Source organism: Zalophus californianus, chromosome 13 (assembly GCF_009762305.2).
Source record: "Zalophus californianus isolate mZalCal1 chromosome 13, mZalCal1.pri.v2, whole genome shotgun sequence".
Lineage (NCBI taxonomy): Eukaryota > Metazoa > Chordata > Mammalia > Carnivora > Otariidae > Zalophus > Zalophus californianus.
In genome coordinates this window covers 66,186,609-66,208,325 of record NC_045607.1, presented here as the reverse complement: position 1 = coordinate 66,208,325, position 21,717 = coordinate 66,186,609, and the positions used below count along the sequence as shown (strand labels likewise).

Here is a 21,717-nt window from a genome sequence, read left to right as displayed (position 1 = left end):
TTTAGCAGCATGCGACATTCCCAAAGCTGTTAAATGTGCCCATCGTGCCAAAAATAATGGGGCCTTATGTTTACCTAAGTCCTGAATAAATATGGTGGATTTTGGGACACAAATCTGATTAAAAACTTCTCCCCAGGCCGACATGAAAAACGAAATTAGCTTACTTAGTCAGGTATATGTAATTTATACAGAATATAAAATTGGATGGCAATGAATGGTCATTTTGGTGTTATAAAACACGTCTAAAAGAAAGCATCTCTCAATTTGAATTCCAATTAATGCAATTAATATTTTCCATGCTCAGTTTCAGGGAGTACCTGCTCCCCATGACCATGTGAGCCTTATGTATGAAGTTCACCACCGAAGGGCTTTAGGAACAGACTGTTGATTAGACCAGGAGAGAGGAGGATGAGGTTATAAGACAGGAAACCCTGCTTAACACTTTGACTTTTGTTTTTTGATGAAGCATCCATTAAGGAGGACATTGTATTACCCAAGCGGCTTATTCAGTGTGGGAGCCACAGAGGTTCCCTCTGGGCCAGACCTCATCACAACCATCACTGCTTTCGACCTTCAGAAGTCTGCAAAGGACATGCATTCTCTTTAGTTTATACACAGATGAGGATATGGAGGCTCCAAGGTTTCAAGCGACTTGCCCAAGTCAGAGCGGGTCACCTGCAACCCTCTCAGCAGCAAGGGCAGACGGGGGTCTGGCCTGGAGCGGCCTTCCTCCCCTGCCTGTGAGGTCAGGAGCCCACACCCTCCACTGGGATCCTGCCCCACAGCGATGGCAGAACACTGAAAAGGAACTCCTCTCTCTGGACTCCCAGACACAAATGCAGTTGGCAGGTCTCCGCTCTTTCCCATGGATGAACGTGTGTTTTTGCGGAAAGACAAGCACAGAGGAGTCGGCGTCTCTCCGTTGTTTTCAGATCTGGCCTGCGCTGGCTGTGTGGCCCGAGTCAAATTAGAGAGACCCATGGCCACATGCAGCCAGAAGGGGTTTAGGGATCATCTCTGCTGGTACATCCAAACCACCAGAACCAACCAGCTGGTTAACGCATGGATTCCTGGGCCTCACTCCCTGCATTCCGACTCCGTAGGTCTGGGGTGGCCCTGAAGATTCTGCTTTTCTGGAAAGCTTCTGAGGCACGCCAATGTTGCTGGTCCATGAACCCCACCCGAGTATCACTGAACCAGGATAACCGTATCTTAAAATGGGTGGGCGAACGCAGTTAGTAAATCATCTTACGCTCCGTAGGCTGTACACTGGGTCACAACTATTCAACTCTGCCCCTCTAGCTGGAAAGCGGCCAGACTATCTGTATGTCAATGCATGCGTCTGTCTTCTGAGAAATCTTGATGAGAACGGGAGGCCCGCGAGACTGCAGTTTGCTGACCCCTCACCAGCTATTAGTGACAGTTTGGGTCTTGAGTTCTTCCCCGCCACTCCTTGCTTTCCGGTGGGTAGGATATTCCTGGTCTTATTTTTCTCCATGACTACGAAGATGAGATATAATCATATCATAAACACTCAGAAAAAGCCATTCTGTATCAGGTTCAACTAGTCCCATATCGTCCTACCTTCATTTATTTTAATAATCATCACATTTGTCTTGATCAATGTTCCCTCTAGTTATTAGGCATCACATAAAAAAGATAAGAATGTTAAGAGATGACAGAGGGGATCATCTTGAATGGTATTTAGGAACTTTCTTCTAGAGTTTTATGTCAAGAATGCTTTCGTGAGGTAGAACAAGAAAGGATTCTTAAGCAATGTTACAAAACAACGAAGTTTATGGTGGCCTGACACGCTGCCTTTGTAAAACACTATAAATAAAAAAACATTCTATGGGGATGCCTGGGCGGCTCAGGCGGTTAAGCATCTGCCTTCAGCTCAGGTCATGACAAGGGTCCTGGGATCGAGTCCCACATCGGGCTCCTTGCTCAGTGGGGAGCCTGCTTCTCCCTCTGTCTGCTGCTCCCCCTGCTTGTGCTCTCTCTCAACCCCTCTCTCTGACAAATACATAAAAATCTTAAAAAACAAAAACAAACATTCTATGAATAAGGGCGCCTGGGTGGCTCAGTTAAGGGTCCAACTCTTGCCTTCTACTTAGGTCATGATCTCGGGGTCCTGGGGTCGAGCCCCACATTGGGCTCCTCGCTCAGCACGGAGTCTGCTTGTCCCTCTCCCTCTGCTTCTCCCCCTGCTTGCGCGCGTGCGCGCGCGCACACACACACACACACACACACTCTCTCTCTCTCTCTCTAATAATAAAATCTTTAAAAAAAATTCTATGAACAAAGACATAACCAACAAGTTATATTATTTTTTATTCATGTTAGAATTTCTATCAGTGTTTGAACATTAATATTTAGAGAGTTTGTACATTTTTGCCTTCCAAGGTTTAAAATGAGAACCACACTAGGTCACAAATGGTAACTAATACACATTTCACAATTGCATGAATATTTACTCAATCTCTCACTCTCTTAACACTGTTAAACGTTTTCTTTTCCTTGCTGTACTTTACAATGAAAAGTGTGCCCCACTCATGTCTCAGCAAAGTTCCAGACATTATGGATTCATCACATATAAATTCTTTAAAAATATACTTCTGTCAAAAGACTTGATGACTACTATGTACACTACAAAAATAAATTTTCATATAAATAAATTATATGGCATACTTTTATCTTTGTAATTGAAATGACACAAACCCATTTCTGCCAAAACTGGCAGACAATGAGACCCAGTTTGAATATTTATTTCCTTTAAACTCCTTACACTAACACCTACCATGAGTCTTTAATGAACATGTTATATACTCTGAACTATTTAACATTAGTAAGCACTCTATACAAATAAAAATTCTGTTCAAAAGTAAAACACAGCTGTAATAGTGTTTCCAATAGAAATAAAATCCCTGCATTTTTTGTTATAAACTGGCATGACAAATACTGTAGGAAAACATTCTTATGATACAAAATTATAAATATCAGCAAAGATTTAAAAAAAATTAAAACATCCACATGAACAAACAAGACAGACAAAATAAAACTATTTTAAAAAGAGAGAGAGAGAAATTCTGGCTGCCTGCCCGCCCCCGAGTTCTCCCTTTGCCAATGTGACTGTGGGAAAAAGTTCTACCCCGTGCAGAAAGTGGGGCCGTGTGAGATCTCATGCACCACACAAGCTGGGCTCAGGAAAGGAGTGAGGACGGCATGCCACGAGCCAGAGGGAAGCAGACCTCAGAATTTTGCACCATCTCTCTCTTGAACGCAGGACCTAAGTTTTCTGAGCAGAGCTGGGTGTTAGGTGGACAGTGTGGCTGACAGAGGCTCCGAACAGTAGACACGGGCCCGCTGGGGCCCCTGGCACATGAACACACACACCTGGCGGCCACAGAGGGCTTCCAATTAGTATCTTACAGTTTTGTGGCAAGTTTTCGGGTCTGAGGTCACTATACTGCTGGGTACTACTGGGAGCCCATTGCCTTTTGACCGAGATTTTCTGTGGGGAACAGGAGGGCACAATGGGCACTGCCATTCGTGTGCTCCTACAGTAGCTGAGTCTGGGAAGCGACTGCTTCCCAGACACGTGCTGGGGCCCGGCTAGGAGCGGAGGAAGACCAAACCTCAGAGCCACACAACACAAGCAAGACAGAGCAAATCTTTAAAAATAACGCCTGGTTGAGAGATCTGCCTCCAGACACATTCTTCAGTGGGGTGTATGCAATGAACATCTCCCTGCTCTTCGATCAGTGTCACATCGAGAGGCCGAGAGGAGGGACACAGTTTATTTAGGAAGTGTGTGCCCATAACGTTACTATTCACATACTGAGAAGGATCCTTCGGAAGCTCTTACCCTGCAGAACTTCTGACTCCACATCACCAAACTGGAGGCTCACTATTTATTTTTTAAGAAGATACAGACAGATCCAGGAAATCCCAACCAACTGTGCAATTTAGGAAGGGGGGGGGAGTTTAAATTGTAGGGACTCAAAACATCACCTCTGGGTTTACTGTGGGCCCAGAATCAACAGGTTTTTCTACTCGTAGCAGGGTCATTGTCTCTGAAAGATTTCCAATCTGCCCTTAAGCTTTTGAGGGTGCGTGCGTGTGTGTGTGTGTGTGTGTGTGTGTGTGTGTGTGTGTGTGTGTGTGTGTGTGAGACAAGAGGTACAAGGAAGGCTGCATACGCTAGAGTATACCTTCATGGCCCAGCTGAGGCTCACCACTAAGCATGTTCTGTAATAACTCTTTAATACCAATGAAGATGAGCAGATGTTAGCTCTAAACCCTGAGGTTCCAACGTCCACCACAACGATCCATGCAACGGAGCCCGTCTCCTCTGAGGCATGAATTGGGAGTGTCTGGATAGCAGCCAACGATCGCAAAAGATGCCCTGGACCTGAAACGAGTCTGGCGACAGGATAAGGCGACATTCAGGGCTAGCTTTCCACCAGCACCAAGCAATAAAGATATCCTGACTCTTCCAGCCCAAGGAGGGCAGAGCCCACTAAGGATTATAAGAACGTGAAAAGAAACAAAAAAAAAAAGAAAAATAAAATAAAATCACAGTACAGTACATTGGGAAACCACACACGTGTTCACACACACACAGCCAAACAGAACCACATCCAACTACACCTGGAGAAGCCACCGGGGTTAACGTACTTTCTTCATATCTGCTCATTAAACAACAAAATTATCACGCATAGCGTGTTTGAAAGTTAACAGTAACATTTCATACTACCACAGGGTTGTGATATGCAAATTTAAAATATTTTAAACAGAAACCTTTACAAAATAATCCTATTACATAAGCAATATTTGCATAGAATTATACAGGTAAATTATACAATATTTAAGCAGCAGCAACATATGCTGAAATTTAAGACTACGTTAAGCTTGGTTGTGGCACAGAGACCCATGCACAAATGGGCGGGAGGGGCCGCGGCGGCCTCCCCACTGCCCACTCTGGGGGCAGGAGTGGAGAAAGCCCAGATCACACTACTTTACATCCGTTCCTTCGTATATTACATATGTGTACACCTCTTAAATATATATAGAACTATTTCACAAAATAATACAATCGGTTACAGTAACGCGAAACTGCTCTCCCGGTGCGCACTTCTGTAGGACCCTAAGCCGTTCTCTTCAAGCAGTTCGGGGGCGGGGGCAGGGGGGGTGTGGTGGGGGGGCTTCCAATCTTTGGCCTCTTTGCTTCAGATTTTACTCACCCTTTAAAAGAAAAAAAAAAAGTCAAACGAAGCAACAGGTGTATGGGTCCGTATTTAGGAAGCACAAAATCAAGGAAACTGATCAATGGTATTAGAAATCAGGATGGGGGTGCTGGGTGAGGGCACGAGGGGCTTCTCAGGGTGGGTGGCGAACCCTTCCCCGGTCTGAGGGCCAGTGACATGGATGTGTTCACTCTGTGACCATTCACAGAGCCATGTATCATACATACCTGTTATGGTGCTTTATAAAGATAGAAAGGTGAGAGCTAGCGCCCTTGTGAACTTGCACTAATGCTCAACAGCTCGGCAGTGAGGGGAGGGACCCAATTTAGGACTGGACTGGTTCCCCAAGGATGACAGGGCGTGGACGTGGCGGTCCTTGCCTTGGAGATAAAAAGCCCCTGGGGTTCTATTTGGGCCACACCAACACCCAGGGGCTCCCAGAGGATGCAGCCTGAGAAGCCCCAAGGAGCTCTGCTCTGGGTCCCCCTGCGCATCCGGCCCCTGCGGCTGAGGAGCAGTGATTCCCAGGCCAACCCACCTGCCACACGCACCTCAGTTGGAGCTGCTGCCCCGGGGCCTCTCCTCACATTCCACGTCCTGCAGCTCTATGACTTCCACCTTGGAGTCCCTCCTCTCGCGCCGGACGTTAAAAGGCACGTGGGGGTCCTCAAACAGCCCGTGGTCAGTCTCGGGGTAGTCCCCGTAGCCCGGGCACAGTCCCCCTCGGGGGCTCCGCGCCGAGCCGGGCCCGGGGGCGGGTGGGGGGTGTACGGCAACAGTCACGGACGCCGAGGCCGTCACAGTGGTGATGGGCTGGCAGTAGCTGGGCGCCGAGCTGCCCATGGCAGTGAACGCAGGGTGCCGAGGGTTGTTAGAACGGGCTCCCCGGGGGCCCGCGCGGTCCCTATTGCTAGGGCCGGAATGCCCGTCAGTAGAAATTTCGAAAGCGTCTCTGCGCGGTCTGTAGGGGGGTGGCCGCAAGCCTTCCCTGGGGGGTTCCCTCCGGAGCTGCTGGCCTGGTCGTCCGGGAGGCAGGAACTCTGAGTCCAGGGGGGGCTGCTGTCGAGGGTTTGAGGGTGGGTGATGTCTTGCTTCGGGATGGACCACCTGCAGAGGGCGAGGGCAGGTTAAAACAGGCGGGAGGATGCTAACCCCAGGCGGGGCATCGCCCCCCGCTGCGCCCGGCCTTCCCTTCCTGGCTCGGGCTCCCGCCGGCCACCCACACACAGCTCTTCACCGAGTGCTCAGTCAACCCCACAAATGCCTGGGAGAGGCCCCGGGGAGGCAACGGGGCCTTCCACCCACAAAAGAAAAACCTGTTCTTTTAGAACCTCCACGGCGTGGCAGAGGAAGGCCTTCTTTGGACCCCAGGCCTAGGCTTTCTCCCGCACAGCTGACCGGACACATAAGGCTGAGGCCCATAAATGCAGGGCTGTGGTGGGAGGGGCCCCGGGCTGCCTTGTCCCACAGTTTGCGCCCCACCCTGCGCTTCAGGGTCAGGTCGCAAGCTCCTCCTCTTTGAAAACGGCTAAGCCTCTGGCTCCGGCCGGCCCAAGCGCAGCCTGTTGGCAGGACTATCTACACCTACACTGCTGAATACGGTAACCACTAGGAATATACGGCTATTTACACTTAAATGAAGAAAAATGCCAAATTCGGTTCCTTCGTTGCACCAGCCACATTTCAAGGGCTCAACGGCCACATGTGGTCAGTGGCTACTATATGGGCGAGCCCAGAGGGAGAATTTCCATCGTCGCGGAAAGTTCTATGGGGCAGCGCTCCTCCGTCCGGTTGTTAGGAATCTGGTTTCTGGGTCTCTATACAAAGCATGGAGCAGCACAGTGGCCACATCAATCAAAAGGACCGTGACCAACTTCAAAGTCGTTCAGCTTGTACCTATTTTTAGGCCCCCGCTGAACAAAACCAGATTCACACTGCAGCTCAGCAGGCGGCGCCACGGGGGGTAAGAGGGGGAAAATTTAGGTTATTTGGTTGGCCCCTCTCTCTTTCATGCAGGGGCTGCTCTGGCCTGGGACTGGAATACCCATTTCCTGGAGGGACAGCAGGAGGCCCTCAGTTGGAGCAACACGAGTCTTAGAACCTTCCTCGGGTTTTGTGTGCTGTGCTCTAGGCCTGGGGGGGCTGAGGACATCCTGAGGAGCAGAGAGAGTGCAGGACATGGCTGGGGCTCTGGGAGCCTCTGAGAAGGGGCTCCCAGGCTGCTCATGGCTTTCCTGAATCACTGAAGTTTAAGCTTCCCACTTCTGGTAAAGTCTTAGGCATCAATAACTGAAATCATTTTGTACCAGGGCATTTAAATGCAACAGAAGTGGGAGGAAAAAGAAATCACTCTGTTGGCAATAAAAATACCACTACATTAAAAAAAAAAAAAAAAACTCTAAAATGACATGCAGCTAAAAAAAAAAAAAAAAAAAGGCCAGCAGCAAGGCACGCTTTCCCTCTGGCCCTGAAGCTCAGATTGTACTTAGCCCGAACAAGATACATGCCAATGCTGCTCATAGCTAGGGTTCCTGGCCCCCGCCCTCTGCAACCCACAGGACACCCAGCCACACGGAACTGATGTTTTTATAGTTTAAGAGGCAAATACTGGCAATTTCATATGATTTGACCTAATCTCTACTTTAAAGTCCTCTCTGTCTGGGATTTGCTGCTCAAAGGAGGCAGGGGCTGCCCCCCTAGGGTGACTTACAGTGGAGCGCGCAAAGACAGGGTTTTCTGTGGCTTCCACGATCACTTGGTGGGCAGGGCCCCCGGTGCCCTGCTGGGCCTCGTAGTGCCGAAGCTCTTCGCTGATGCCTGACACCGTTGTCTGAGAACTATACTCCGAGTCAGAGGAATCAGACCCATTGTTTGCATGACCGGGGGGCACGGCAAAGCGGACCACACTGGGGGGTGGCTCGGGGGAAGGGGTGGGCAGTCGGTTCAGCCCGTTGGCTGGAGATACCTATTTAAGGAGATTCCATATCAGAAGTGTTTTCATCCATTTACCTGCTGGTCACACTCAAAGCAAAGCAAAGTACAGTCGTGCTCAGGGCTCTCTGTACCCGTCCCCCCACTGCCCCGGCCTCTCCCACTCCCCTATGCTCACCTCCCCCACTCTGCCACCTCGAGGCCCATCAGGCCTGGCAGCTGGAACACAAGAACTGCCCTCTGCTTTTACACTTCGGAAAGGCAGGCTGTGCCCTTTTTACTTTTCTTCAAGCCCGGATATTCATCTTGAGTGGAAAATGCTTCATTGATACAGAACTGTAAGACTCGGGGCGCCAATCACGTGGTTTAAGACACCAAAACCAAACCAAAACAAACCCAGTACGACATCCCCCAAAGCTGAAGAGAAAAAAGCCATAGTCATCGAAATGTTTACTGAAAAAGTAAACAGTAATGTTGAGATACCTAAACATCTAAATTCGCAGGGACCCTGGGACAAAGGGCATTCCGGCGGCCTGAGAGGTGTACGTGACACCCGGTGCAATTACTGACCTCGGGGTACGGGCCGAAGAAGGAGAGAAGGACTGGGAGCAAAACCAGCCCGTTGAGAACACCCAGGATTGTCAGGATTGCCAGGACAGCAAAGAAATACCTTGAAGATAGAAGGGAAACAGCGTCATTGACTGTGGCAAAAGTAAATGAAGCCAGCCTTCACGTGCCCAGATATTATGCAGCACGTCAAAACCCAAAATTAACAAAGCCCACATGGTTGCAGAGGCTCTTATAAAACTGTGGTTCACATTCAGCACGAGATTAGTTTTTTCTTTCTTTCTTTTTTTTTTTTTACCTTGTGACTCTCGAGGACTACATTCCACAACCCAAAGTGTTAGTTTGTGAAGGGAAGAGAGAAAAATTAGTTTGTTAATTTGCTGAAATCTCTTGGCATGTAATGTTATTTATGAATGTGTTACACAAACACAAAAATATGGAATGTGAGCTGAATGGCTGAGCAGATTGGAAGCACAAACACAATGCAGAGGGGCCCCGTCCGTGAAAACCCAGCAGAAGCAAACAAATGAAGTGAAGGGTGTAGAATTTAAACAATTTAGCTCAGGAGGAAAAGCAGCCCACTTCTGCAGGCAGCTAATCCACTGTGAAATGCTTCTGCATCTTAGAGCAGAATCTCTAATTAAGTCTCGAGCGGATCAGGTAAGGCTTTCCCTGGGCTTTCATTAATCACAACTTTCTGCCTAGAATTCTGTGAGTTCCAGTTTTACCAAACAGCTCCAATTGCAACCTTTTTAGAACACAAGAACCAGCTTTCTGCAAAGAAAACGCTGCCCATTCTGTGGTTGCTGGGGCATTTGCGGGGGAGGGCGGCCCACAATGAGGGGGCTGCTCTGCGGGCCAATCTTTTGTTGAACAATTTAGCATCTCTGAATACTCTTGTTTTGCGTCAGCCAATTCAAACATAAAGGCTGCAGCACCATGAAGAAGAGGAGAGTGCGCAAGTGGCCCTGCTTTCCCACCATTGAGGGCTAAGGTCTGGGATCCTTCATGAATACCAAGGTAAACCTGTCAGCTCGGGCGAGCGGCTGGCCGACGCTCCCCACAGCTGCAGGGAGCAGGCTCCACGCAAGTGTACATTTTCTGGAACTAACAATATCTAGGGCAATTTTGCTGGAAGGAGGCTGAGGTGGCGGAGAGCTCAGGATGTTCTGGGAAGAAGGAGGGCAAGATATCTATCTGTTAATGGTCCTCTTGATCATAAAACAGAACAGGCACCTAACTTCACCATGACTATATATGTTTCGACATTAGATGAAAGGAGTGAGAATCCCTATAAAAATACAAATACCTCGCAGCTATTGTAAACACTAGAAACTTCTGAGCCGCCTTAGTAAAAAGCAAGCCGCCAATGTCTTGCTCTAATGTAAACTGCAGGAACTTGAGGCTGAAGCATATATCAGCAGCAGCATTAAGACATTTGCATCCCATCCATCTAACTGTAGCATAAACAGACCAATTAGATTTCTGACGGCTTAGCGTATACAATGTCTGCTCATTTAGTTGACCTCAGTGAGGGCTTTATCAGGTTAATCCATCCAGTTCTAGAAAATGGGAAGCCCTTTTAAGTGCTTGAAACAAGAACCCTGATATCTCTGGGAGAGAACAGGAAGCCACGGGTTCGATGAGAGCTGGGATTCTGCGCTCCATTCTGGTTCCCAGCTGGTTGCTCCACTTCTGGCAAAGATCCCCCTCTGGGGCTCACTCAGCTTCCCCACGAGGCTGAGTGAGATCCTCTGAGATCGCATCACGCCCAGCCTTTCCCATGCTTCTGAACTGCCTGTGAACTCCCTCTCCCCACCAGATTGTAAGCCACATGGAGGGGGACGGGGTCCACGTAACTTGCTGCTGTGTACCATGGCACTTACGAGGTGCTTGTTACATTGGGTTGAGGGAGAAATCATGCAAAAGAAACTCTCCTTGACACGGGTTTTAGGCCATAAAGAAACATCTACTAATGCCTGAATATGCATATGCTAAGGCAATAAAGGAAAAGCCAAAGTCAAGTTAAGAGCTGAAAATAAAACTCCGGCCAAAAGCTTGATCTAATTTAGGCATACATCTACCTGGTATTGGCAAACAAGAATGTACTAATTGGCTTGTTAGCTGATTAACAGTGTTGTGTTGAGAAGACCAGCAGCATGGGTATCACCTGGGAGCTGGCTGGAAATGCAAACTCTGCTCCACACCCTCCCTGCCCCCAACGAAATCCAAGCTGCATCTGCAGAGCCTCGGATGATTCATAAGCACAGTACGGTCTGAGAAGTTCTGGTCCACACTGTGATCGCCGCCCCACCTCTCCGTTAGCCCACACTAACTACACCAAGGGAATGCTGGCCCTCCTTCGAGGAAGGCTTAATCTCTGCTGCCCAGCTGGCTAGTGGGGTAGGCCACAGACCAATGGCCTGATCTTTTTTCTGCAATAAGGAAACTTGGACTGAAACTCAAAACCCTCTTCTTTTCACTTGAAAATGCAAGACCTATCACAGGCCCACACAGCGAGAAAGCCTGTTTAGATTCTCTCTCCAGATTCCTGAAGCATCCCAAGCCAGGCAGTCATGCCTCACATTCAGTTCTGCTTTACCACGGTTCTAATTCTGGACTATCTTTCGCTTACGGATGGTTCTGGCCTTGCCCTTCCATGGAGCAGCAGTGTTACATCCAAGAGCGGCTACTTGCCGAAGCTGTGGGGGCTGTTCGGAGCAGAAAATGGTCTTTCCCTGCAGTGCGCAAATTCTTTTCAGAAGGCAAACTCGCTCTCCTTTTCTATGTCACACACTCATATTCTTCATAAATCCACGAGAAACTGCTTGCCAGAGGATCCAAAAAGAAGTATCCAAACTAGGTCTGGATTTCCAACATTTGGCACCAAAGTCACACATTTACTGCTCCCTAAATCTTACTAAGAACTTGAATGTGAAGTCTGGGCATGCTACCTTTGCTTCTTAGAAGAACAAAATGTAGGTGACAATTTTAGGTATTTGTAAGTTTTCTTTTCTATCGATTTGAAAGAGAGGTGAAGGTCAAAGTCAGTGAGGGGGAACCAAGGTCAGAACTGGGGTACTGGGTGGTCCCCTGGTTTCACGCTGTGGAACTCTGTGCTGCTAGTCACAGTCTCCACTCTCCTTCCCAAGATGTTCCCTAAGACGGCTCTGGAAGAGAGCTTGTCCTTCTACCTCTTGGCCGGTCTCTGAGTTAAGAAACTCAACAGAAGAGGAGTCACGGACTGTGGTGATCATTTTACAATGTACTAGTATAGCAAAACATCATGTTGTATACCTTAAAAAATATATGATTTTTATTTGTCAGTTACACCTCAATAAATCTGGGGGACAAAGAGTAGAGTCACAATGAAGACATGCTGCTCTCCACAGGATACAGAAGGAAATCTGCAACGGAGATCATAAGGGTGATAGTGATTGCTAGAAATTAAGAACCGTCTCCCCTTCCTGCTTACCTGACAATGAAATCAAACTCAGACCCTGCGAGCATCAGCACTCCCAGCAGAGTGGAAACGGCGCCGTCCAGGACGGGTGCAAATATGTGCTCCAGGGCGAGTGCGGCCCTGCGGTTCTTATCGCCAATGGCCGTTAGGAAGGCCTGCGCAACGAGAAGAGGCGGGATGAGCCCATTCCCGGACGGAAGCCCCTGGGCAGCTCTGTCCAACATGCCACCAGCTTTCTTACTCGGTAAGAGTAATCTCTCGCATCTTCCTTTCTAGCTCCTGCAATATTTATTTAATTGGGGTTGCTCAAGTACCTAACTCTAGGCTTATGCTAAAATGGCCTGTTCGTGATACTGTGTCATGTTTGGTGTTGATATAAATCTTGAGTGACAAAAAAAGACAAAGCATATTTACTTTAAATTAAAAACCAAACCAAAACTATACAAACATGAGCAAAATGTCCTCTTCTTTTTGCTGCTGCCCCCCTCGGGTTTCCTCCCCAACCTGCATGACCTCACGGCTTTCACATGGGAGGCCCACAGTGTGAAGATGACAGCATCCTTCCTGATTTGGGGGAAGGTCAAGATCTTACTTCTAGGTGGGCTTAGTTGAGGGTTGCGTGCAACTGGGTGCCAAGTACCTATTTCCTCATGATGATGCAGAATTTCCATTGCCGGGTTCAAACTAATGTGTTTGTAGTACATCTAAGCACCACGGAAGGATCACAAGAAAAATACAGGACTTGAAATTCAAATCGAGCCTGTTCTAACTCAGTGTGGTCATATCCCCCCCGCTCCTTCACTTCCTAAAGCTCCGCTAGGTCAAGAATACTACTGATACCAATGGCAACTTATATAGAGTAAGTCCCAGCATATCGGACTGTTGGCTTGATGGGGTGACCCAGGACCATTTTAATGGGAGTCAGTTCCTGTCATACCCTGCCTGGCCCTTCGATGGGACCCCAACAGGAGTTTGGTACAAGTCCTTTCTCTGCCTGAAAGCTACAGGCTGCTCTGGGATATGCTGAGAAGGTTCAGGAACTCTGCAGACCATAGCTCCTTAAAAATCAAGGCCTATCACACATTGGGTGCACTCCCATGCCTTGCATAGCTTGTGGAAGAATACTAAGGTTGTTCTCTTGAACAGACGAAGAAAGAAAAGTATATAAAAATGTGCTATGAGTTTCTGTACTTTTCACTAAAGTGCATACGCTCTAGAATGCACATGCTTTTCCAGAGTGGGGAAGGCTTTAGGATCAACAGAATTGCCTTTTTGTCTTGGGAGGAAAGCACCAAGACAGTCTGGAACCATGTTACTTTGTGCCATACTTGGGCCACAAGGCTGCAAGGGTCAAGTAGGGTTTTATCATCTCACACCCAACTTACACTGTGGGAACAGTGAACTGATAGGAACCCACTGATTCCTTGAAGAGTGCTCGCTCCTCACCAACCTTATTCCATCATTTTACAAACCTCGAAAGAGCAGTACCTGCCTGCTTTAAATAGACCTTCACATATAGGACCAGCTAAGAACACCATACCCTGCGTGTGGATGGTCTCGTGATGCAGATGGGGGCTACAAGCATCGAGCAGGGGTGATGGCTCACAAAGCCAAGCTGGCTCTTGAGCCTCCTTAAATTCTTGGAATTACATCTTGCATGAGCGGTGGAAGCATTCCTTAATTGTTTATCCAGCACTGGTGTGTGCATTTATGTTCACACTACCTCACATGTAAGGCCCAGAGTGCCACGACAGGCTGTAGTTTTCATTTCCACTGTAAAAACCTGTTCTAGAACACTCTTGTTTGCTATGCTGGCTACCAAAAAAAAAAAAAAAAAAAACCCAAAAAAACCGTAGTTTTCATTTGCATCAGAATAAAATGGGTGGATTCTTCACTCTCATGTAAAGTTTTCTCCTTTTTGAAGAAATGATATTAAGCATTATTTACATTCTAAGCTCTAGGCTGGTGGGCTCTTCTTTTTAAAAAATCTCCTCTCCCTCCTCCCAGCTCAATGGAGGAAAAGAATTTGGGGAGGCTCGAAATTTAGAGAATATTGCTTCTGTATTATCAGCTTTTTGTTGAAAATGGCACAACCTCAACAAAACATTCTTTCTGAAACACAGAAGTTTATAGACTCTAAACTGCATGTCAAGGCCCCTGAAAGACTCCCTGTGGAGAAACTAAGAAGGCACAAGACAGAGCCAACGTGTAGATACGCACATGTGCAGACACGCATATGCCGTGTGTTGAGCCCCAGGAAAATCAACGCTAGTGACCGCAAAAGCAAGACTAAAAGTAATGTGACCCAGGCTCAGTGCTAGGTTTCCTATCCAGGGCATTCCACACATCAGCATTTCTGCAGTCAAAAAATATTTATGGAGTGGCTAACCAATCACCCCAAGGACTTAGGCTAGAAGCATGAGTGTGGACAGAACATAAACCACACACTGCTAGGAGGCTTCTGAATAATTTTCTGATATATGTACACAATGGGTTTGTCTCTTGGTTTAAAGTCTCCTCCTGATGTTTAACTTCCTCCAACAAACCGTTCATGGGACTGGACATAGAGGAGGGGGTGGAAATCCTGTTGAGAGCAACCCTGGTTCTCTTATGTTCCTCTCTCTCAAATTTGGAGGCAGGGAAGTCGAAGGAGCTGGGTGGGCTCAGGTGGGAGAACCAATTCCTCAGTCAGGCTGTCCTGCCATGCCTGTGTAGTCTCACTTTATCTCCGCTTTATAACTGTGATTTTAAAAATTGGGTGCTTTCATGTGCAATCACACACACTCACACCATCTAACTCAGGAACAAAGTTGACAACTTACACACCTCTCATGACTCTAAGGACATCAAATAAGCAGAATCCTTCCTGGCCCCCTGCTGACCTGCCCAGTGAACTTTCACCTCCAATGCCCTTCTCCTTAGACTGCCCAAGAGGGAAGGAGCCCACCTAAATTTCAGCCACTCCTCATGCAGGAATGCCTGTGCTCTGAAGCCTCTTCACTATGACACGTTGTATGTGTGTTCCTTGATGTTGGAGAAAACCCAAAAGGTCCCCAACCTGGAGACAACCAAAGCTAAAGTAAACATGTTGCCTTTCCATAAAGTTCTCGATAGAGAGGTCTCCCATACCAGAGCAACATGAACGGTGAACTCCACTCCTATGCCGACGGAAGCAATCAAGATGACCACGGGCACGGCACTCAGCTTGATTCCAATGAGGCCCATCATGCCAAAGAGCTCGACCGTCATCAAAGCCAGGACCGTTACCTTTAAGAAGACGCACGGGATGAGTGGATGGGCACAAACACTCTGGGTGCTGACAACAGGGGAGGGGCTCACTCCAGATCAAGAGCAGAGAAAACACCAGGGACCTAAATGTAATGAAAACGCTGACTTGCTTTCACTCTGGACACCTGTCTTTACTTTCTAATTCACCGTTGTCGCTGCTGAGAAGGGAGACTTTGGGACAATTTGGGGATAGCTGTTTTGGGCCAGCAGCCTGTTTGAGGAGTACAGAAAGGCAAAGCTCAGTATTACTACTGAAAACTGTTTTTCCAACATATCTGCTCTAGAAAGCAAAAAAATAAAAGAAAAATTAAAAAAAAATTTCACAACTATTCCATTTGAGTCATCTAGGAATTACACAAACATGAACTGGTAACTAGCTACAAATTTAATATAGTTTAAAACAAGGTTATTTCCTTCTGTTTTGATTTTAATCATCAGAAACTGTCCTTCAATTTACAACAGAATTGAAACTTGAAGAGTTTTTTGTTGCCCCACCCTCCACCCTAAAGAAAGCAGATAGGACGGGTGAATAAAAGTTCTTTCTTTTAGGTAAAGGCAGCTTTGCTTTTGTTCGGAGAGCCCATGGGTTAAGAGAGGATGACGAGGGAGAAAGGGGACTTCTGGTCAGCTGACACGGGTCAGGTTACAGGCGCCTTCACTTTGAAGAAGCGAGGAGCAAGGCGGGTGGACACAGCAGACAGCTAAATCCAAGGAAAAGCTCTTATGTGCCTTCCGTCTGCCTTGTAAACATTTGCACAGAGATGCAAAGGAAATCTGCGAGGTAGACTTTGGAGTTTCTTGGGCCAAAGGGGAGAAAACACAAATGAAACAATAAACTTCCCACAGATGGAAGAGAAGGAGTGAATGAATGATCTTTCCTGGTCGGGGGTGGGACGGTGGACAGCGGTGGCAAGGGAAGGACGAGTCCAGTAACAGTTCCCTGTGCTTTCTGTTAAGAAGCTAATGAAAGATGGACAACATCAATTGCTTAAGCACCATGAAAACCCCTACAGACTAAACATTTACCTTTTAACATACCTGCTGCACAGACATATGGTGCAGAAATGAGACCTGGTCTCTGTTTTTATAATTTTGTCATTTTGAAGGCTGTACCACAGTTTGTGGAATTTAAACACTGCCATGATTTTATTAGACTCTATGCGAAACTTACTTCAGATCTGAGAGTATTATACTTGGAAAAAGGATGTCAAAAAATCGGCTAGTAATACCAGTTCATCAACGTCCTTCAAACTTTAAAACACACACAACACACACAACCATCTCGGAAAACATTTTACCCAAAGACCACTGCCCTAACTTCTCTATTTACCTCCCCCTCCCCTTTTCCAGAAGAATCTTTCCTATGTTAGGTGAGGGATGTAGTCACAAAAGGACCTTTTAAGTAAAAAAAAAAAAAAAAAAAAATTAGTTACATTTGTATTTAATAAATGCTCACCGTTTTCACATTTAATAAATGCTAGGAGCGGTTATAGAGAGTGTGTTTTAAAACTTCCCTGTCTTTACACAGAAAGTTGAAAGCTGTAGGAAAAGGGACACAAGACTAAGGCCATTAAAGGCTCTACCTAACCATGAACCTCGCCACCTCCAGCAGAATAAATATAGCAAGGATGATGCAATCTATACCCTCCTCCAGAGGCCCAGACATAAACACAGCTTCCCCGCTGCAGCAAGAGCTAGGCCGAAAGGAATCTGACTTCCACAAAAGCCCTGCAAATGAACTCACAATGATCCCGGCCGTCCAGGGGTTCAGGAGGAAGACGGCACACACCAGGAACGTGCAGGCCAGCACCACGCTGATGGACAGCAGGAGCCAGTGCCGGAGGCCGATGTACTGCTCCCAGAAGAGGAAGGGGTAGCCGTTGGGGTAGCTGGAGAGCCCCAGGCTCGTGTAGTTGTTGCAGATGGTTCTGACCTTTTCGATGGCTTCCACAAAGTCTGAAGTGTCCCGCAAGCCGTTGAGGTAGAAAGGGAACTGAGCGTATTCGATGGGCTCCGCTGCTGGGACTGGACAGGGAGACAGTGGGAAGAGGCCAGGGCTGAAGGCTCGGGGCAACAGGACAGAGGGCGAACGGGTGTGACCAGGTTTGGGGGAGCCACCACACGCCCCAGGGTCGGCCCTCCTGGATGCACACCCCGCATGCTCCGCCACTGATCACAATGAAGAGAGAAGGGACTCTGCCACCAGGTCCCCTAACTGGGCTTCTTTCAATGTGAAGCACAAACAGTACTGGGGACGGTCTTGGGGACTTTACAGTCTTAATCTCTGGTTTAAGAGAGCTTTAAGCAATAATCAACATTCTATTTTTTTTTTTTTTTTCTGGTGGGGGGAGGGGAGGAGCCTGGGGCCTGGGTATTTATTTAACCTTTGATTTTAATCTTCTGGAAGCAGTCACTTTTGTGATGTGTCTAAACAAGAATTCAATGGCAGGAGCATTTTTTGTTCGACTGACACAAGGGAAAATACGAAGTTCAAACTGTTCTACTCAGTCCCTTATGAGAACAAAATAACTCGAAAGTCATGCTTTCCTGAGAAAAACGCTTAACTTTCTTATCCTTTTAGTGATCTAACACACTTAAACCTTCCATGCTTCTTTTTTAATGCAATGCTAAGTCTTCAGCAGCAGGGGAAGAAATCCTTACACAACAAGCATTTAGTTACTGCCGTTGTGTGTTCCAGACCCTTTGGGGTCATTCAGTTGACTTGCTAAACATGATTTGCCCTATTATAATCTCAACTATAAATTTTCATTAAGACAAGCCTTGGCTGCTTGCCACAAGGCTCTGGGGTTTAGATACAGAGAAGCACAACCTGCTTCCTCTCCGGCCATGTTTGCAAAGGGACCCGACTTCTTTGTCACGTCCTCCCTCAGCCTCCTATCCAAGGTGGAAGCTACTAGTATCTTGAACATCAGTGCAAATTAAATCCATACAGGACCACCTTTCAAAGTCAGGGCTGGGAGGGGAAAGGAGAGGACACTGCTGTATACAGACTACCCTGCTCCGGTTTAAACAGCTTTGACAGAATACAGGTGCTTGGTGGCTTATAGGAATGACCCAACTTGCCAAGAATTCCTTCAACACCAGAGTTGACAAAGTTAAGATAAACATATAATCCCCAGCGATAAAACTCTGCAATAGTAAAATAACACTCAACCTGGAGGCGTCCCCAGCTTTCACATGGAACAGCTGGTGTGAAAGAGAGCTGCCTGGTGGGCGTCCTAGGGTGAAAGCTACAAACAGAGATTAGGGACTCTCATTTCCCAACGTGATAGAGCACGGTTGTATCCATTACACATCCTCATCTGTCTCCCAGAGTTTTAAACTCAAAGAAATATATTGTTCTGTTTACACTTCTGAACCCTGGGTAAGTGTCAGCAGATGAGGGCCATGGCTGAGCTTGGGAGAACAGGGTGAGGCCCTGCGCGCGGTGGGTCCCCGTGGAGGGCTACTCACTTCTGAGCCTGGTTTCTGGCATGTAGTCGGCTTTGTCGTGCACCCACTCAGGTCGGTGAGGCCGGATGTTGGCCTGGGAGGCGGCGTAAGCCACAGGGTCATTGCTGACCCAAGCAGTCAGGTAGATGTAGAACGCGCTGGGATTGATGATGCCATCCGCGTCCACCAGGCGCCGTTTGGTCAACTGCAAAATGGGAAGAAGAGGGGTCTTTCAGAATGGGGCTGGCGGGGGCGGGGGAATGGGGCTGTCTGGAGGGGGGGAAAAGAAGCTGAGCGCTGCACCAGCATTTGCAACAAAGCCGAGAATGCCCCCTCTTTGAACATATAAGAAAATCCCGTCAGAACACCTTTGGTTTCTTTCAAAATGCACTTATCAGAGGATGCAATAATGGGTGTGTTTATAACACACACACAGTTCTGCAGATGGTCCAGGAATTGACTGAACCAATTAAATCTGAATGCTAAAAGACTGTCTGCAGCCAAGGCAGAGAATGAACAATCTGGAGAAACATATTTATAGGAGGGGAGGCGGGGGGAAACCTGGCAAGAATCCCCATACACGTCTGTGTGCAGTTAACCTCTGCTGTTAACACTGAAGGAAATGCCACCCAGTAAATGGAGGAGAGCTATAAAAATAAAACAACATCTGTATAAATTTTGCTAACACTAGCCTCCTATGACCCGTGTATTCACAAAATGCCCATCGCCGGAGAGTGGAAGGGGTTGGTGCACAACCATGGTCTTTCTGGGTACCCCGATTTCTGAGAGAGCTGGTCCCACTGAGCAAGCCCCATCCTAGGCCACGGACTACAACACTCCCTCTCTCTAAAGGAGGTCCTGGGGGCTCTGCTTAGGTGCAAACACCATGAGAGAGACATACACACACATCCACACACACTCACACACACAAATATATTTTTCCTGTTTCCTTTAGATTCAGGCCGGACTCCAATGCTTTTGGCCTTCTTAACAAAATGAAAAACACCAGTGACAGCAGTTAATAGAGAAAGAGTGAAGGAAGAAAGAGTCGAGCGACAAAACGAAACTTCAGGGGTCTGGATTCAATTAATCCCCAGGATATGTAACAACTGCATGTCTTCAAGCCGTCTCTGGAACTACAGAGCACAGCTCATGGTCTCCGTGCACGCAGCATGCTTTTCTCCCTCCCGGGAGGAGGAAGTGCTATCCGAGGGCCTGGCCCAATCCCCTTCGCTCCACGGTGTCCCTGGTCCTGAAGGCCCGGCCCAGCCGCCGGGCATCCTCCTGCTATCTCTCCCACAGGTTCCTCTGCCCATATCCTTGTCAAACCTGACAGCGTGCCGTGCCGCATGCGGCCATAAAGCACCAAGTTCACACTCCATAATAACTCTGAACAATGTACTTTGTAAATCTGTCACCTTTAACGCCAGCAAAAAAGGGGAGACAATAAACAGAGCTGCTGGGAAGATCATTAGCATGACGGTTTTCTGCCTGAGGGGGAAGCAAGTAAGCTGCGAGGGGCAGAGGGAGTGGGCTCTGGGAGGGCTGGGAGTGGTGCTGGCCTCGTTTGAAGTCTGAAGGGTCCAAACACACTCCCCAACATGCCTGAGGAATCAAAAGGGATATGCTGGAATCCGAGCATCACAGAGAAGATGCAAATGCAGTTGGAGAATATGATTACTGAATAGAAACAGCTCTTATTACCCAGGGGAGTGAGCAGGATGGCGAGTGCACTCAGGTTCCAAGGACTGGCATTTCTGTTTGCCTCACTCATGACACAGCCGTCTGTCTGTCCTCCTTCTCCACCTGCTGGGCCAGGGTGACCCCAAGGAATGGAATGCAACCAATCCTCCCATCCTTCTAGAAACCTCTCTGATCTCCTAGCTCATCCATCCACCTTAAATTCTGCTCATTCAAATGACTGTTACCATTCTTCCAAGTTTGAATAGAATCAAGACCAACATGGTAATGTAATCAGTGCTAGAATTCAAAAGAGAACAGTACAACACAGCATTTCTAGTATCTGAAAGATACTGCCCACTGCCTCGAGGGTTCTTGGTTGGAACCACGGCTGTGGAGGTAGGTGGTCCACATGTCCCCATTTGACAGAGAAGCAGACTGAGGCACTCAATCAGCTGATGGGATGAAGTGAATTAGAGCCAACTCAATATTCTACCAGACCCTGATGCCCCAGGTCTCCAGAGAGCACAGGCTGGGCGGGCAGGCTGTCAAGCAGTCTCTGCTCTATCATGCCCTGGGAGCTCCCAGGGTGTAGGGCAGGGAGAGTACCTGACTGATGTCGATGGGTTTATCACGGCTGCCGGTCTGCACCAGGAGTTTGTAGGCAAGGACCCCATCATCTGATCCATTTTTGTAATTGTTTGGCATGATTTTCCCAGTTTCCCAGTCACTGTCAAATGCATCCTGAAGTCCTAGAAAAGGCAAATGCATACAATGTAATATGATTCTTAACCATTATGATCCAGACCCTAACGGGGTGGGCTGAGGACACTGAGCAGGACAAGGAAGTACCTGACATCAACCTCAAACATTCTGTGTGCTACTTGTTTTCTATTTCAAGTTCAAGTGACACTATTAGATTTTTCAGGGATGAACTTCAGGTTGCTAATAATCACTGCTTCGAAAAGGCAGAAGAGGGGAATACTTGTTTCTGGGAAACAAATGTACATGTTTTACCTTTACATAAAAAAGAGACCCCTTCTTCTCCCCCATGGCTATTCCGAAAGAAAGGAAGAGAGAGACCTT

At 47.6% G+C, this 21,717-nt stretch overlaps 1 protein-coding gene across 8 annotated transcripts in view; it reads right to left on the bottom strand.

Annotated features, from left to right (window-relative positions):
• Positions 1-2,319: 2,319 nt before the first annotated feature.
• The window catches only part of PTCH1 (patched 1), a 70,470-nt gene continuing 51,072 nt past the window's right edge, over positions 2,320-21,717 (bottom strand). For 5 of the 8 annotated variants that reach the window (XM_027615607.2, XM_027615604.2, XM_027615606.2 and 2 more), the window contains 9 exons: positions 21,241-21,383; positions 18,973-19,156; positions 17,243-17,523; positions 15,340-15,477; positions 12,223-12,365; positions 8,751-8,850; positions 7,960-8,214; positions 5,801-6,356; positions 2,320-5,247 (listed from right to left, as the gene is read on the bottom strand). In XM_027615607.2, coding sequence (XP_027471408.1) covers positions 5,802-6,356; positions 7,960-8,214; positions 8,751-8,850; positions 12,223-12,365; positions 15,340-15,477; positions 17,243-17,523; positions 18,973-19,156; positions 21,241-21,383 — 1,799 coding nt within the window. In that variant the 3' untranslated portion in view covers positions 2,320-5,247; position 5,801. Of the gene's footprint in view, positions 5,248-5,787; positions 6,357-7,959; positions 8,215-8,358; positions 8,598-8,750; positions 8,851-12,222; positions 12,366-15,339; positions 15,478-17,242; positions 17,524-18,972; positions 19,157-21,240; positions 21,384-21,717 lie in introns of those variants that run through there. The other 3 variants (XM_027615605.2, XR_003523695.1, XM_027615610.2) reach the window with 3 other exon arrangements.